The sequence below is a fragment of the Daktulosphaira vitifoliae genome, unplaced genomic scaffold, assembly GCF_025091365.1.
Source record: "Daktulosphaira vitifoliae isolate Bord-2020 unplaced genomic scaffold, ASM2509136v1 Scaffold_1, whole genome shotgun sequence".
Classification (NCBI taxonomy): Eukaryota; Metazoa; Arthropoda; class Insecta; order Hemiptera; family Phylloxeridae; genus Daktulosphaira; species Daktulosphaira vitifoliae.
The window spans coordinates 69,163,821-69,183,879 of record NW_026099572.1 but is presented as its reverse complement, the minus strand read 5'-3'; the positions used below and the strand labels follow the sequence as shown (position 1 = coordinate 69,183,879).

Genomic DNA, 20,059 nt, shown 5'->3' with positions numbered 1-20,059 from the left:
TAATCCAGAGTTTAATTTCATAATAATCAATGTTTGTGTAAACACCAAGAAGGCTGTGCCAAAAATTGATTGGGGATATCTTCTTGACGTACCTGGTGATGAACAGAAAGGTTATTTGACAAGCTACAAGTCAGTTACAACAGTTGGAAAGCAATATCATCGTCGGTAGACAGATCAGAGGAGTATAATGACAAATAGAAGTGAACACTATGTACTCTTGCAAGAAACCGTAATAATGGACAATTAAAATCATGTAACTTAAGCCAACGAATCTACTAAGTCATCGTTTATTTATGACTATTTACTATTTACTAACACAGAAATACAATCTTATTCAGCATCTTTAAGTACAAATTGTTCATTTTAATAAAAAAATTTCATGACACTGGTATTTTTATGAAGATGAGACGAATATATCAGTTACTATTAATAACTAATATTTTTAATGATGGTATGAAGTCATTACGTATACGAATATATCATTAAGTTTTAAGTGACTACACTTGTATCATAACATAAATATTATAGATTTAAGGTATAATTTTGATAAAAATAAATTCTTATTTCAAAAAGTCGATACATAAATAATAAAATTTATGAAATCAATTTTTAATCAGGTACAAGGTTTTACTTTTTATCTTAAACCTCCAGGTATAAATGAAAAAAGTAATTGTAGCTTTATACATATGAATAATTACAATATCACAAATGTTTAACTCGAATGAATGTATAATATTGTAATGTACGAGTATTATAGACAAAGTTGTATTATTAATTATAAAATATTATTCCTTAAATTTGACTTTAGGTTTCTAGAGCATTCTATTATCCATATTATTATATATTTGATTTTTTTAAACTTTTATCAAGAAACCCCCTAAATATGTTCCTATACCCTAAAAATGACAGAATACTTGATCAAGTAAACTTAGCGTAAAGCCTTCAAAGTTTTTTATTTTATTGTGAAAACTAAAGATGCATATTGCTATGGGTATATAATGTGGATTCAGCACATTTTTAAAGTGGATTATAGTAATTTTTTTGATATTACGATTTAATTCTTCTATATAATAATACTTATACTACAAATATTGTTTGCTAATATTGATTGTTAAGTAGAGATTTTATTATTATGCAATACATTTTATAATTAATATTGTTACCAGTGATAATTTTTTATAGTAGTTATTAATATTCAAGCATCATTATAAAAATTTTTTTTTTTGTTACGCATTTGTATCATAGAAGATACTGTGTAAGGTAAGATGAGGTAATTGATTTCTTATCTCATATTAGAATGTTGAGAGAAGCTAAGGCCAGACAGACTGTATCTTAGGGATTAGATTGATAACACAACATTTTAGATACACAAATTTATACTTGGCAATCCACAAGTGATGCCCCTGTATTAATAGTTACCAAGAATTTTATTTTATGATAATTTTAAACTATTTTAAGTTACATAATAATAAGAATTGAACACTTGTGGCTATTGTTTAAAATTAAAATTAAATTAAAAACATTAATTTAAATATATTACTAATTTTACATTTCATAAGTCACAATATGACTCCATGAATATTATTTCTGGGGGACGTGATTTTAATGTAACGTTGGATGAAAGTGACATTACATTATTTAATAACGTCAAAAGATACTTACTTCAGCTTTACTTTTTAGTTTTTAAAATTTACGGTATGATCAGACACGTATCCACGATTTTATATTTTAAGTCAAGCACCCTATATTGCGGTCAAACAGGTTTTTTTGTCAACGAACTACAAAATACACATTAATAGCATATCAAATGTTGAATGCATGTGCATCTCTTAGTGGTGGTTCTAAATTCTCGTGTAATTCAAAAATAATACTTAACTATTTAACAGTTTATAATTATTTAAGTAAAATAAATCTAGTTCATTTTTTTGTGTAACCTACGTGCCCTGTTAAAGACGACAGCACAGTGAAATAAGAGTTAAGTTGCTCCCTTATCTAATAGTTTGTTTTGAAATTAATTAAATATTTTTTATCATGTAAAGGTAAAATAGTGTTTACCTAGCCTTTGATGAATTTATATTAATGTCCATTTTTAACTAAAATGTTTATCGACGATTAAAAAATTTATTTTCTCTAGATCTTAAAAAAACAGCATTCGAATACACGTAGAATTAATTGAATTATTTATATTTATTTTAAATAAGGTCAAAACTATTATTATTGTTATTACTATTTCAAAACCAAATTTCATTGGAGAATAAACTAGTTTGGTTTATCGTAAATTTTACATTTATTATTATATTTTTATTTACTACTTAACAAGAAGCTTTTAAGTTTTGTAGTTATTTCCATGAAAACACAGCTCTCTTCATTAATTATATGCATTGAGGACATTTTCCTTACATTCGCTTGGGAGCGCTGCATAGTTCCCTTTCAAATAAACATTCCATGAACCGGTACCACCTCCAATATCTAATGCCCATAGCTACTGCCTGCCCGCACCTGGAAATCGACCATCAGTTATTCATCAATCGTTAATCTGTTATGTTTTAAGTTTTCGTGTTCGTATCAATTTTTATAGACAAAATTACACAGAACTATTATAATGTACCGACGGGAGTATTTAGTAATTAAGTAAAATGCTTTTATTAGTTTGTGGTATTTTAACGTATAAATTTTAGTTTGATTTTAATATTTAAGCATGAAGAAAGATATAAAAAAAAGTTCGTATTACGTTTGGTTTTTAGGATCTCAAGAATGCAAAAGTATAAGGGATGTTGACAGTATAATCCCAATAATTTCAACATTGTCAGAAAGAGAAAAGAAGGCACCTCCATCAAAATTTACTCTCCAAGTAAGTCACAGAGGATTGAAAATAGTTCATAGTGCTTCCGCTCAGACTCCTTTACCCGGAGGTAAAATTTCAAAAAGTGATTTAGTGAAGCATTTAATACCCGATCATGCAATCACTTGTGTTCATCGAAACCAAGACCTAGTGGCTGTGATTTTGCTTCTTTACAACCCAGTTACCAAATGGCCTGTGCATGTACATGTATATAGATGTGATTCAGTTGAGACCGCTACTCTCCTCTCTGGACAATTACAAACGCTAATTAATCGTCCAGAAAATATAAAAAAACTCGATGAAATCGAATCGAGACTATCTATACCCGAACCTCCTCCACTAAGTAAATATGAACGTAAAAGAGAATCTCCTTTATCGTCGTCATCTGAAAGTGGAATACCAATCACCAATCACGTGACGACTCTATACGATTCTCTCGCAGCTGAACTTAAGAAAAAATTGGATACTGGAAAATCTGGCGCGCCTATATTGTTACCTCCTAGAGATTATGATACTGTTCATAGGCATAGAGGAAATCTTACTGGAATAGATCTTAGACGTTGCATGAGCTCTAATATTGTGGGTGTTAATGCCATAAAAAAAGATACCAGACGGAGTACTCCAAAAATGGGATCGAGTGGTGATTCCAGCGGAATTGGATCTGATCATGCTCCGAGTCCAGAACAGTATGAACAAGAAAATACTTATGTTGATAATAATTCATCATCAGGTAAGATTTTATCAAAAAGATATTCTTAATAAAATTTCAAATATTTAAAGAAAATTTTATATTATACTTAATGTAACATTACATCATACAGATAAATCCCTTTTTTTAATATAATCTAATAAAATACACAAAACTAAGTTTGGTTCAATTTTATTTAAAGATAAAATAAATAAATATTTTTCATTTTACAGCGAGTCTACTACATTTAACTACTAAGCATAGATGTAAATGGGGGGGGTATGATTTAATTACTGAGGACTCTCAAACATTTAAAGGAATTATATTTATGGTTATATAAAAATATTTTTCAAATGGGGAGATTACATTTAGCACCATCAATTTTTTTTATACTACTTACGCCTTTGTTACTAATCATAATTATAAATATACAATAAACTTTTTGATGCTTTTTTCAAAATCCATTTTTGTCATAGATATTGGTGAAATAATAACTGTATAACGTATTTTAAAATTGTCCCTCACTTCGGGAAAGTTTTAGAATACCTAAAACTAAGCACTTATTAAATATATATTATTAAAATAACCATACAAATATTAATTTACAATAATTAATTACTCAATTTTTTTTATTTACTTTGTAGTTATGAGATTAAATTTGATTGTGTTGTGTGAGGAAGATAAAATTTTCTTAATAAAATCCTGATTAAGTCGTTGCTCAAAAAATTTTCATCTGGACTAATTTTACTAAATTGTGTATAATTTTTTGTTATTAAAGGTTTTTACTTGTTTCAATAAAACTTGAAAGATGTAGTAAAATTCGATACATAGTTTAATTCTCTCTCTCGACACATATTTTAACCGTGAAGACTATGTCATTCTTAAGTATACTATCTTTTAAGATACAATAGATATATGTACAGAAGGACGTCTAAAGAGCCTCTCTCAAGGTTGACAATGTATTGCTACTTGTATTGTATATCGACACATTGACTTTAGCAATTGTGTCTGGTTCCCGTATGTGAACTATTCTGATTAACCTATTTACTTATTATCTTACGCGATAATATGTTTGAAATACTTGAAATATCTCTAGTTTAGTTCACTTTTTGTTTATAAACAATATTTCTAAACATTTTGACATAAATAAAATAGATGAATAAAAACTATTAATTGTTATTGTAGAAAAAAATGAGACCCTTCGAATTATGTCGAAGCAATAGAATTAGTTATGGGAAATTTTACATGAAATTTGTGTTTTTCCTCAAAATTTATTGTGCAATTGAGAAAACTAAGCTATTGCATTTTTCATTTGTTTTATAAAAGCACAATCGTAAATTTGCTTCTTATTTGTAAAATCATCATACTATAGTAGGGAACATATTGGAACAGACTTATAGTATGTCTTAATTTTAAATTAGTTTTAATAAGTTTTTCAATTTTAATATATTTCATTACTAAGGTGAGCTTCAAACTTTTGGAAGGATAGCTTAGTTCTTATACTGTTATACAACATGGGCAAATTTTAAACTGTTTAATTGATTTCATTGATTCTTTTATCCATAAAAAAACTTTTCCTTATTATAATGACGTTATATTTGTTATTTAAATAGCTTAATTAATAACTGAGACATAACTCATAGTAATAATTGCCTTACGACATAAAACGTAACTGGTTAATTAAATTAAAATCCGTTATCAGAAAATAATTTGAAAAAAAAAATATTCCGTTAGTATTTTGTCATTAAAAATATCAAGTTAAAATGTCGCATAGGTACTAGTTGAAGTTATAAATCTAAAGACCGTATAATGAGGATCCACTCCGAGATTTTTAAAACAAAGCCTCTAAGGAGCGCTTCTGTTATGTGGGTCACGTGACTGTCGTCCTGGTTCAAGTCACCCAACCTGATTAAGTATATACGCAATAACATATAAAATATTAGCTGAATAATATAATGGCTACGTAGAGCAACTTTCTAATGAAGTTTAATTGACTATTAAAAAGTGCCCAGTAAAACAATTTAACTTACCTTGCAATTTTACATTTACAATAACAATATTCAACAGTTGTTTTAAAGTATTTATTTTTTAAAGTATTTTGGAGTTTATTAAATTTAGAAATAACTAATATCTAAAATTAGAATGTATATTGTATTTTTTAAATCTGTATTTCATATATTAAATAAGTTTTTCAAAAAAAAAAAAATAATAAACAATTTATGTTAAGTTTTTTTAAAATATTTTTATAAAATTCGTTTTTAAATTAAGAAACATAATTAGCTTATTATTTTGATTTTCTAATTATATTTATAGTTAATATTATTGTTTAAACATCAACATCAAGTTTTTTAATTTTTTGTATTTTAAATAAATTGTTTGCATGTTATTATTAATTTAATACGTTATTTTATGAAAAACTTAAGTTTCAAAGTTAAGAATAAATTGATATAAATAAAATAAAGATTACTTTTCACAATTTTTTTAATTGGTAGCCATTATTCACAAGGTATTACTCAATAAAAAGTGAAAATATCAAATTTTAACTAAAAGTCATCTTAAAAAAACTTTCAATAAGAACGTTTATAGTTTATAGACGTATTATAACTTCACTTATTATAAAAGTAAATTTAAACTTGATATGAAAATAATTATCAAAAGTTAGCAACGTTATTTTTTCTTTTTTCATATGTAAAATATCCATTAAATAGACTGATAATTTTTCAAATAATTCAATGGATAATTTTAAAATAATAAAAATGATTTAGCTTTAATTAAAACATAAGTTTACTAAATTTATGTGAACATCAATTTAGTAAACTTACGTTGTAATATACATTACAATATTTCACTTTTCAATAAATAACACGTATAATTAAAATTTGTTATCTTTAAAATTTAATGAAAAATTAATTTTACACGGCAAGTTTTAAAACTTACATTGTTACTTATTTTCAATCGACTTTCATAAATAAAGAAATTCTCATCTTGCCTAATATCTTTCTTCATATTGATGATTCACAATAACTTGCATTAAGTTATTACATTTCAATTAACTAAATTATTTTTTCCTTGGAATCCGTTAAGAATATTTGGTAATTATGGACTTTGAAATTAAGTTTCAGTCAGTGTATATCCGATGTACATATGTACAATAGAACTTATCTGTAAAGTTAATGCATTGTTACTTAAAAGTTATATTTAATAAATAAATTCAAATCACTTGAAGGGGAACGTTTAGTACAATAAATTATCATAGATTTTTAACAACACATCCATTCACTCGGCATTATCTTTTTTGTTCACTTAAACATTAAATGAATATATTTAGGTGCAACTTATGTACATTTAGTGAGTTTTTTATGAGTAAATCTTAATCTAGATCATTTTATGCGTTAAGAATACACTGCAAGTAAATAATCTATCTCGTACTTGATTTTTTCTAATTGAAATTTACATTAAAATGATATAATAAACGATACATAATTAAATGAAGAATAATCAAGAATATATAAATTCACAAACATGTCTATTAATATTTGTTTTTATACAATAATGGCAACGATTAAGATCAGTTGTATTCCACTTAAAACAATGTTGCTTGATTATTGTTATTGTAAAAATTAATAAAGAAATGTTCATACTATTATTGTTATCTAGATTATTCTATTATGAAGTATATATACTATCTATTTAGTGTGTTGTTATTTTCATAAAAACATCGTTGAAACAGCAATAGAAAACGTTTTCATCTGCCATTATGCTGATACATCCGCTTAACCCAACAATATATAAATACAATAAAATACAAGATGAATATTTGACTCGTAATTATCGTGTCCAATGGGTATGTGGGTCGTCACTGGGCGTACCGCTTAAGTCAGTCAGTTTCAAATAGGATAATATTCGTATTATTGTATTTTTATGATTTGAAGGTTCAACTTTCTTATTAGAATAATATTAAATTCATTTCCATGGATCAAATAAAAACTTCACGAAAAAAAGAATCACATCTGTTGAATTCAAGTACAAGAGGCATGACAGCCCAAAAATTTAATATTTTATCTTAAACTCAGAAACAGGAAGCAAAGGTTTTTTATATATTTTTTTTGGTCAGCATTTCACCTTTTATCATTTCTTAATTTATTATTATTTATTACCATTTTTCCTTTAAATAATAAAAGTCATTTGTTATACATGTGATCACAGGTATTTCATATTGTTGACACGGTAGTTATGTGATAGGAATGTACGGAGCATAATACATGTACAAAATTTTCCATTGAAAATTGTAAGAATAAAAGAAAATCGAGCTAAACAGTATTCCCAATTCTGTGGTGCTCGAGTAATGATGCTTAAATACAAAATTGTGTAAATGAGGTTAAATACATCATAATATTTAAACGATATACTCTTTTTTTGTGGTATAAAGAGCTATGAAATAATTAATTTTAATCTTAAGTTCTTTTATACGAACGTATCTTTTACGGCACAGAATTATGAACTTTAAAATATAAGTTTTTTAAAGTACATCTATCATATCAAATAGTATCAACTATATTTTAACATACGTAACTTGGTCTGCGTCGTTATCTAACGGTGTGAATAGTGATCTTGTGATTTAGTTAAATTTACTTCATGTTAAACTGTTAATTTATATTCTAATGCGGAGAATAAAAAGTTCTTCCGTGAGATAATTAAAATTACGCAAGGGTTCTTCAGGCTTTTTTCTTTTACCCATTAGATTTTATTACACTATTTTTATTGATAATAGTACTAGGAATGTTTACGGCAATTTTCACTGTGTTGTTGATAATTCAACCAAAACAAGTATATTTAATAAGTATTTTTAATTCAGATTGTAATGGTTATCTTGGCAGATTTTACACCTTACGCATAACTTAAAATCTTGTTCATTCGTCTATGACCGAATTTCTTTAAATTAGCACTTATAAAGGTATACCAATTATATTGGCCTTGAACGTTCATTCACTCTCGGATTCTTCCTATTAATTTAGTAAAACTGCTGATGCATTCCATTCAGCCGGTCCCATAAGTATCCGTAAACACATATTAACATTATGTACATCATCTTTTCTGAAATACATTTTTGAAATTTAAATGTGACTAGAGGATTTGTACATGTCTCGTTATTTTAGTAAGACAGTGGAAATATAGGCAGGTATGTTTTATATGTGACATATTATATTTTGTAATCGATACTCGTTCCGCATATTGTTTAGTGAGAGTGAGTTTGTCTTCGGTATGAAGGAATACTCATAGGTCCACAATAAGGTAAATCAAGTATTGTAACGGCGCTGCATGCCTGTATATTGAGTGGGTGTAACACGTACAGGATGACAAGTAGGAAACCGGTTTCAGTTTTTTACACCGTAGAACTCTTTTAGGACGCAATCCTAGATCAAAACCACATAGGTGATATGGCATATCTTGGATTGTATAAAGAAAAATAGATACTTGACTGTATCTATTCTTCGTGATAGTCAAATCAAAATTGCAATTAAGAGCAAATTATATTTGAAATTACGGCAGTTAAAAAAATTATAATACGATCTCCTTAGTAGATTAACTCGCTGATATAATTAATTTTTTGACAAATTTGTATTTTTTTTATAAACTCAGCTATATTTATAATACCAAAAAAATACTTCATACTTTAGAAAGTAATTGTACTAATGTGATAATATTAGTCCTATATGCAAATCGCGATATATTTTAATTAATTGAAATATTTCGGAATAAAATAATAACGATTATTTAAGTTATTTTTGGTGTTGATTTAAAAATATGAGCTACATACAAACTTGAACTAATAATAATTATATATTTTGTAAGATTTATGATATTTCTTAATGGTTCTTTGAGAAATAATTTACTTGTTCGTGAGTTGAATTTGTTTCTTAAAAATATACCAAGTTCTATGCGTTATGTACTTACTCTTAGATAATAAACCAATAATAACCGAGTATTGCTTTGGTTGTTATATAATACGCTGAGACGATCAGTTATCTGTAATAAATTCAAAACAAATGTAAAATTGTATCAAACAATATAATAGTTTTTTTTTATACAAAACGTTTATTTTCGGTTCTCTATTCTTAAATTTAGTCATGTCGTTTAAAAGTTATCGTCTAGTAGGAATAATGTTATGATAATCATCGCTGTTAGAATAATAATCTTTCTGAACCAATTGTTGTCACTATTTTTTAATTACTAAAAGATACAAGAAAGATAAACAGATAAATATAACTCATGTTAAGTTAATTTTATATTATTTCTAATAATTAATACTTTAAAAATATTATTATAAAATGATTAGTAAATTGTAATTTATTTTTTAATATCAATTCATTTTGGAATGAAATAAAAACTAATCACGTTTGTAGTATTAATCAGTAATGGACCACTTGAAGGTTCTCTTAATTATAAGCTACATATTTTTTAATAGCCTTTCAATGAGGTCCTTAGTCCTTTGGTTGTTCTCGTCATAACACGTTCCAATCTTAAAATAAAAATGTAAATTGTATGTTTCTGTCCAAAACAGATTTCTCGAGAAGAATCTTGTGTAATTTTTTAGAGAGTGTGAATGATAACCTTCACATAACTTACAAACAAATTAATCCTAGACAGCCTCTTTATATATGTATTGTGTAAATCATCTATAACTTTTTGCTTCTTCGTATAACTTCAAATAGATTTAAATATGAATACCTCAAATAAACTAAATGTTTGGATCAGTTAAACGAAATTATGGACTGCAATAGAAATGAAGGATGTAAATTTCAATTCAATAAACCACGCAGAAACTTCTTACTAAAAATACTTAAAGTAATATTTATGTTTTTCGTTGTAGATAATATGTATATTGTTAATAATTGAAAGAGAGCTAGACAGCATACACTCCATTCTATTTTTGATTTCTCCATTAAAAGTAAGGCTATTGAATCAGAGGTCACTGTCGTGTCAATAATAAAACAAGAATTTTTAAACACAGAGCTGTAATATTTCACACAATATTATTTAAGCTTTTAGTTCATGGTTTGAAGAGACACTTTGTCAATAGATGGTCTATTTTTTGTATGAAAATACCTATTATCATTGAAACGTCTTAATTATTGAGCTAACATTTTGAATGATTTAAAGATTCTATCGATAGTATAGAGAGAATTTTCACATATCTTTTTCCGTAACGTTTCTGTCCAAGAGCATTTTCAAACGTTTAAATTTCACTTGGTCTTCTGAGCGTGACATTTGCATTTATGCAACAGAACAAATATTTTGTAGTGCTTTCTGCTTTCGAGTGACGTTACATGTTTCCCATTAACGTACAATGTGTATGTATGACGTATCATCGTATGTATATTATAGTACCGTGTAATCACAAGAAAATAATTTTCCCCGTTACGCGGATACAGACATTATTTCTTTATTGTTATTTACAAAAAGTGTAAAAAATATATAATCGTGATTTTGCGGCAGAACGCAATCTCATAGTGGTCAAAGTACACATTTCCTAGATTCAAAATAACATGAAAATTTTAATGTGCCCGAAGATGGAAAAATATCCTCGATAACCATTCAGACGGCTCGTTGCAACCCATGAGGGTATTGCACTCCTACGTTTATAATAAAAAACAATTGCACTAAAACTCGTTTTCCGGTATATTCGTGTATAAAATGTCTATGGCCTGTGTATTTATAGATTTTTAGGTGTTCGTTATGTGCGTGTTTGTTCACCGCCGTGGTTATAAAATGCAAACGGCGATCGATTTTAAAATAATAATATTTGCAGTAGCCAGTAAATATTTAGCACAAACATAAATCATTGTTAGGTTATACATTAAAAATCTCAAATACTATCGGGTTGTGTGTATTTTGTTTATTAACCGTGTCAACTGTTGCAGCATCTAATTCATATCGTTATTATTTATTATATTATTAATTACTGTAAACGTCCACCGGCAATGAGAGTCAGCATCACTATGTGTACGTAGGTACGCGATACTTTCACATGACACGATTCTTCATTTACAAAGTCAGAGGTCGTCTTTGATTCAATGAAAATGATCCTTTAAAGAGTAACAATGCGTAAAAAAAAAATGACTAGTGAAAGAGACAGTATCGTGTACAACTTTATTCTTTATATCAATGCACATACATGCGAATTTTCTATCAATAGTCGGTTTGTCTAATCCGCATGAAACATTTTGATGGTTAAATTTTCTTGACGCCGTGTGAAATGTGTTTTCTTTTATTTTTTTTAATGATTTGCTCAGCATATTTCTCATGGCATGACTAACCATATCAATTCAATACGTAGACATATGTCATGCATTGTTTTATCAACAATAAAAAAACTTCGACTAATTATTGTGTAGCACAATTCATTGATTATTAATTAATTAATTGCACATTACCCGCGGACAAATAATAATTATTTTTACGTCATTGATAGTAATTATTGTAGTAGAGAAAAATAGGGTTTCATCAGTGCACGTATGTTTTTAAGTGAGTACCCATTGCATGCAAAAAACATGCAACACGAGGAGTAGTCGAATAACGGCGTGCGACCGAAGCACTTAAATAGAATTCGTCCGGTACGCTTTCTCTGTACGAATTTTCAGACGCTTTAAAGTACTAACGCGTATACTTGTACGAAATAAAATACATTTCTAATTGTTCGTGATGGTTTCGAAGATATTATCAATTATTCTCTTATCACACTTTCGTCCTTCTTCGGTATAAAAAAAAGAACCTCGCCGTCGCACGCTTCATAAAGCGGTATGTTGTCTGATCATAATAAACAACATTTCAAAAAAACTAGTTTGAGTGTATTACCTACTTATAAAACGCAAAATGTGTGTTATTGCTCACAGACATCGGGCACACCTTTTGGAAGCTCATATTAGAATTTATTTAAAAGTGTTGCCAAAACCAATGTGAATTTTAATGACTATATTCTAACATGGTGTCCATACTATTTACCAACATACTTATATCCATGTAACATTTTAATAAAATATTTTTTAATCGTTTAATACTTAGTGCTTTCGTACCACGTACAATAAATTCATCTTATTAGAGATATTTTCACACATAAGAATGAAATACCGTGTAATTTGTGGTTTTACGTTTTTCATTTTACATAATACAACTAGTATCACTGTTATTATTATTATTATTTGGATTATAAGAACCGGGAGACGCAATGACCTCTTTCTCATGTTCGCTCGCGGTCATAAAACCGTGCGAAATGTGCCATATAAACTATTAAAAAAACAAAACTTCAATTGTTTTAACTAAATTTACATCGATTTTAGTCGATTGCCGTTTGTTATCGGTAATTGTTTTTATGGCTGTATTCATAGTGTAATTGTGTAGTTAATCGTCATGCAGTGATAGGATAGTAGATTTATGACAATCATTATTTACGGTGACTATTTGAGAGAAAGGATTTCGTGGACCAAAAAATAAAACTATACACTTTGTATTATTACACGTAGGTTTGCAGATTTCTATGCAGTCGACCCGCTAAAAAACTGGTTGGCAAAATTGTCTAAATTTGACATTGATCTACTGAAAATATTATATTAGTCGAATGTTGGTGTAAAATGCAACTGGTATCCATTTGAGTTCAAATTTTTATATTTATAAACAATTTTTGTGATTTGTTTTGCATCACAGTAAAATCATTTTAGTTATATCTTTAAATCATTTACTAAAAATAACGAATTTTTTTTTGTTATTACTCAAACTAGTCGACCATTCCAAAACCTGATTTCTTAGTTGGTTTATTAATCTTTTTCTCAAAATTATAAGTCAAGCGTTATCGGTCAAGATGAACAGCTATTGCTATGAATTCTTCCATATTATAACTAAATACGCATTTAAAGAAGTACTGCATGGTGCATTAACCTCATATTTATGAATCGTGAAAACAGATAAATGAGTGGGTCTTTTGAAATATTATAAAATATTTTTGAACTCGACAATTTTTATTATTATATATTCAAAAGTAATACAGCCTTGCTTGTTTTTTATTTGTTAGAGTAATTAAAAAGTAATATATGTTAAACCTGAAAATTCTTAAAATATTAGTTTAACTTCATTATAAATAATCTTACTATTTTATCTGATAAAAATTTTATTTATTTCTTATTCAAAATTGTAATCAATTAAAGTAGAAGTGAATAGTATTTTTAATTAAAAATATTATAGCCCCTAAACATTTTTTTTTTCAATACTACTTTAATTCGGCAAACCGAATCTAATTATAATATTCGTTATTATTAAGTGCTATTTTTCCATTTAAAATTGTTTCCTAAGGAGAATAATACTTCAATATATTTTATTCTCATAATAATTTCCGAAAAATGAGTACTTATTTTACTTAAATCTGTTTATAGCTCAAACACTTAATTTATAGAATGAGTTGCATATAATGCATAATATTATACATTTCACGTTAAGTTTTATTATTTTTAAATATGAACTGTATAACATGTTACTACGATATTTAACTAACAATCTCTTTTAATATTTTTTTAATTGTTTTACAGATGAGGACTGGAACATTGGTTCTTTTGAAGAACCATTGGTGAAATCTACAACCGACCATCCAATGCCAAGAGTAAAAAGACAAGACAGTGGCGTAGATAGTAATACAAGTCCATTGACATCACCGGAAAAAGACTATTACAGTAAGCAAGAGCATATCAACGCAAACCATTTCAGAAAGCAGAACCATAACATTTCGTCGGATATTCGAGACAAATATTCGGATCGCAACGTCGCTTTGGTCCAGCCGAGGCTGAGGAACAGCGAAGTGACAAGGAAACCGTCTGCAGCAAATGATCATCGACGCAAGCCGGTGGAAACTCGACAGCGGTCACCTTCTCCGGATCAAGTGCCGTTGAAAGAGTCTCCCAAGGAAAGATTCAAAGATGCTAAAGAAAAATTCCTCATGATGGAAAAAGAGCGTATTGACGAACAAAGAATAGCGCTGAAAAAATGCTTAGAGCGACAACGTAAAGATATAGGACCTGCTATGATACGTGAAATCGTAAGAAGCTCTAACTGGTCTAAAAAATATGGTTCTGATGATGAGGCTGATCATTCAGATAGGTATAGGGATGATTTTAAAGACGACTTTAATTATAGGAATGATAGGCGGAGCAACAGATCAAAAGAAAGTTTCGATTATGATTATGAAAGTTACCCAAAACCTGTGACCAACAGGCACTCAAGAATTCAAGTAATTAATTTAATCTAATAATAACAAGAGTACCAAAAATATTTTATAGAAAAGCTAAAATCTCAACTCATTAATGTAACATTAATGAAGTTTTAATAAAATTGTATTTTATTGAACCATTTCAGCCTCCCGAGCTATGAAATTGAGCATGAACATTTCCATAATGCCCATTTTTCTAGAATTACATTCAACACTAATATTCTAAAAAAAGTTTTAGTTTTTTTATCACGTATTTTTAAAATTAAAACATCAACGAATTTTACTTTTTATATAATATTTAATTGAACACAACAATATATTGAAATAACTATTAATCCCGCGCTTATCTACTAGAATAATAAAATAATTATTACTTAAATTAGAACAGATATTTTTACACGAGTCACGAATACAAATCTATTAAAAGTTAAAAATAATGGTAATAATTCTTGGTAGTTTTAAATAAGTTTACTTTTTCTTTTTTCAAGTAAATAGTATTTTTTTTTTTTTTTTAATACCATAACTGGTTGATCAGTTCTAATGTTATATTTTAGATTTTATTTAACATATCGATGTTGAAAGTGTAATTGTCTAGTTAAAAGTAATTTTTAAGTAAACTCCTAAATCTTTGATTAATTATAAGTGATTCTAAAAGAAAATTGGGATATGACACCCATAAAAATTAGTTCTAGTCGACTTTTAAAATCTTCAAAATCGTAAAAATATTGAATTCAATTAGTGGGCTAAATATAAGATAAATTTGAACTTCTACTTTTTGGTAACATTACTTCTAAAATTTTTTATTGTCTAACTACTAAAACATTTTTTATGCATTAAAAATGTTCTTTGATTTTAATCAATGGATTACGTAAGCTACCAGTATTCAAATAATCAATGTATAGAAAAATTACATAAGGTTATAAGTTACAGTTTAATTTTACTAAAAGTAATTTGTTGGTAATCGACATAGATTTAGTTATGGTTTTGTATGCGGTTCATTGTTCATTAACTAACGTATATACAGAGTGTCTCAGATCTAACTAACAACGCTAATAAATTTTGATACAGTTATCATTCTGTTGAATTTTTTTTTTTATAATTATTACCTTTTTAGACCAAATTTTAAGTAAATTTTTAGCTTCGATGCGAAGCAGAGAAGGTATTAATTTTACTATGATGTGTTTTTTTTTGTGTTTGTTGCCACTTTTTCTCAGCTCGCACTGGACCGATTTCTTTCAACAATACATCAAAAGATCACAAATCGTATCTAGTTGAAGACATTACCCTTAAAAATTGAAAAAATTTCCCTCGTTCCCCGCAAATGGGGGAAATATCCAAAAAAATTACAAATTTAAAAATCGATAAATTTTGTCATTTTTTTCAATTTTTTTTCTTAAAACTTCCATAACTTTTTCAAAAATCAACAAATCAACATAATTTTTTTTTATACTGAAACCTTAGGTAATTTCCTTTTGTTTGATATAATTTTTTTTGAAAATCTGACACTTATTCTGCTCACTGGGAGTTTTAAAATAATAACTTTTTTACAAAAAATAACTTTTTCAACTTAATTTTTGAAAATGTTCCGGAAATACTGCTTCCTTTAAACATATATCAAATTAAAGCTTATTTTATGTATTATAAAATAAAAAAAAAAATTTGTACTGACGACCTATCTTCTATGCACAAATGGCTACCGTATTCAAAAATATGCTATTTTAACAAATTTTTTTTTTTTAAATTAAACTATCTATAGATTTGCATCGAAGCGTTTTTTATGATAGTGATTTTAATCACTGTCAGATATCATCTATATATATATATATATATATATTTATTTATTTATCACTACCTATAAGAAAAAATAAAAAAATCATGTTTTTTCTTCAAAATTGTGAATTAGCTATTTTCTAGCCCTTGTATCTCAATTGATTTTTTTTTTTTTTTTTTGTTAACATTCTAAAGGCTGGTTGGCAGCAATTTTCCACTCCTGACGCTTCTCAGCTTTCCTTTTTAATTCGCAATAAGATCTGCAGTCCATATCTCTAATTATTTAACTAATGTAGTCCAGTGATGGTCTTCCTCTGCTGTTGTTCCCTTCAATTGTACCTTCTATTATTCTGCTTAGTAAATTGTTATGACGCAGTACGTGTCCAATTAACTTGGCTCTTCTTGTTTTTAATGTCTTTAGAAAACTCCTTATTTCTCCGGCTCTGCGATAAACTTCGTCATTTGTTATGTGTTCTGACCAACTTATTCTTAGAAACCTTCTGTAACAACAAGTCTCGAACGCTAGGAGTCTTTTTTCTTCTGTTTTACCTATGGTTCATATCTCACTTCCATACAGTGTTATACTCTAAACATAAGTCTTTAGTAGGTTTTTCCTCGCTTTTATATCAATATTTCTGGATATTAACATATTTTTCTTGCTCTGAAATGCATATTTAGCCTGGTTTATTTTGCTTATGACCTCTCTGGTACTATGGCCATCCTCTGTTATCTTGCTTCCCAAGTATTTATATCTAATGTAATTTGAGTTTGGATTCTTTTGTTACGGCTGCAAACAAGAACTTTAGTCTTTGTCTTGTTTATTTTCATATTGTACTCATTTTTTATTGTTGAGTTTATTTTTTCTAAGATATTCTGTAGATTCCCTTCATTGTCTGTTATTACCACTATGTTAACTGCAAATCTTAGCATATCTATTCTTTCTCCATTTATTCTTATCCCTACTTCGATTTCTTCTCTTACTTTATTTATCGCTTCTTGTACATATAGGTTAATGGTGACAGTGTGCACCTCTACCTCACCCCTTCAAATTTTTGCTTCTTCCTGGCTATTTCCACATCGTATTACTCCTATTTCTTGCTCGTACAAGCTTTTGATTATCCTTCTATCCTTATATATAACCCCGACTCTTTTCAAGATATTTAATATATCGTTTTCCATTTTACTTTATCAAAGGCTTTTTCTAGATCAACGAAAGCTATATAAGTTGTTTTCATTTTTCTATTCTGCTTTTCAATAACTTGTCATAGTACTAAAATAGCTTCCCTAGTGTCTTATCTTCTCCTAAAGCCATATTGGTTCTCAGTTAGCAATCTCTCTATTACTTGTTCCACTCAATGGCTACTTGTCTTGAAATTGTCCACTTATTAAACATCTTTGTATTTTAAATAAAAAGCATTATCTATTAGCCAAAAAAAAAACCATTTAGCCTAATTGATTTGCTTGACATCTCATAGATTTATTTTTTTTCGACTAAATAAATTTTAATTTTTGACATTCTGTTATTTTTCATAATAATGTGTCGTTTTTTATTCGTTAATTAAATTAACTGAATTATAATTGTTCTCCTATCAGTTTTGTCCAATAAAATATCTTTACAATATTTCAAGAAATCCTTTTAGGAAATATGGAAATCTTATATTTAATTAAAAAATTCAATCATAACATTAAAAGTGATTAAACTTTATTTAGAAAAAAGTGATTTGGCTTAACTATTAAAATGTATATATATATATATATATATATATATATATATAATATTATTTTTTTCAGCATGAACGAGAACATGGACAAGTCCCAAGAAGCTATTCAGACGATTACTTAGAACAAAACAATAATAAATACAGGTCATCATCGTCTGAAAATCGGTTTGTAAGTCCACAAAGAAGAGCAACTGAAGTGCCTAGAGCGGCACCCAGACGAAACCCCGTTTGTGACAATGCTCCTCTTAGGCCTGATTACAAACGGCGGTCCACAGCTCCCTATGAAGAAGGCAACACAGGCCATGAGCGAACTCGTGATACGTTACAAGAAAACAGTCTGTTAGTCGATGGACCATCGCCTTCCAGAGAATACAAAAGACGGTCGGCCGCGTATGCATATGAAGACCACAGAGTTGGTGCTTACAGCAAGCGAGAGTTGGAAAAGCGAATAGATGACTGTTCTTATCCTTTAACATCTGCACCAATTTCGCCCAGGTATAGACATAGTTATGCCGAACCTTATCATAAACGTAATCATCAACCTACACCCTTGCCTCCACAAGATCCAATGTATAGACATCAAGCCAGTGGAAGAATAGGAATAGCGGCCATTCATCATTATTAATTATTATTTTATAGATGACCATACATCGTAAAATAATTCGTATACTATATTATTTGTAAAAACAAATCAATATTGATTTCTATAATTTCTTGTATAATTGTTGTTACTAAAAACCTTTTACTTATAAATTGATTGTACATCACAATAGAGAAGAATGATGATTTTGATTAATTCTGTAAATCATTTTCAATTTTAAAGTTTTGGCTCATAGTTTTAGATGCCGGGGCTTTTTCACTTTAAAAAAGTTTTTCACAAAAAAAAAATTATTCAACTTAATAAAAGATTTTTTCTTTTTAAATAATTAAAAATACTATATTATTACAAATTAAGAAGAAAATTTTAAAAAATTCTTATTATGCTAACATTTTTAATAGTAAATTTTAAGTCATACTATTATTTTTACAATCATGTCAACATACTTAAAGCCATTCTATTTACTCAAAAACATATTTGTCACATAAAAAATTAACTAATATGACAAAAAATGTTCACTACTGATTCTATTTATTAATTATTGCAAAAATATTAAGTAAATTTCATATTTTTACAATTCTAATAGTATCTGTAAATTATTTAGCCATATAACATAATTTCATATATATATTTTTTACTGCGTTTTAGTGATTACTTTATTATATCATACACAAATTAATTGTTTTATTTTTGATATTGAAAAACATTGGTTTATCGAGTTGTTTGATTTTTTCAATTCATTGTTTTTATCAATATTTAAAGAACGAAAAAAATAAAATATCGTTCAATTTTTTTAAGTTTAGTGATATCTTCAACTCTCTTTAAAAAAATTATACATTTTCTGTTAAAACTATAATTTTATATTTTAAAATAATATTACTTATATGAGTTTTATACTTTTTGTTAGATTATTAACATAAAATATGTGTGATATTAAACACAACCCTTTGACTGTTTTTATGTTTATTATTATATAATCAATGTTTACTATTAAGAATGAATTGATTCATTAATTAATCAACAATTATGAAATATATATATATATACAGGGTGTAAATCTTTCGAACCATAGTAATGTATGGGCGAGTATGCTGGTAAAGTGTAAAATAAGACCTCGTTTTTTTTTTTTATTTTCCAAAATTGGAGGAATTTTGAAATAACCCCCCTGAATTTCTCTAAAATTAAAAAT

The 20,059-nt window shown here is 27.6% G+C and overlaps 1 protein-coding gene across 1 annotated transcript; it reads left to right on the top strand.

Moving 5' to 3' along the window:
- Positions 1 to 2,491: 2,491 nt before the first annotated feature.
- On the top strand, positions 2,492 to 19,563 carry LOC126896017 (uncharacterized). The gene is made up of 3 exons (XM_050668429.1): positions 2,492 to 3,572; positions 14,108 to 14,802; positions 18,343 to 19,563. Exons 1-3 carry the CDS (start codon positions 2,699 to 2,701, stop codon positions 18,895 to 18,897), a joined length of 2,124 nt encoding a protein of 707 aa, XP_050524386.1. The 5' UTR covers positions 2,492 to 2,698; the 3' UTR covers positions 18,898 to 19,563.
- Positions 19,564 to 20,059: the final 496 nt, after the last annotated feature.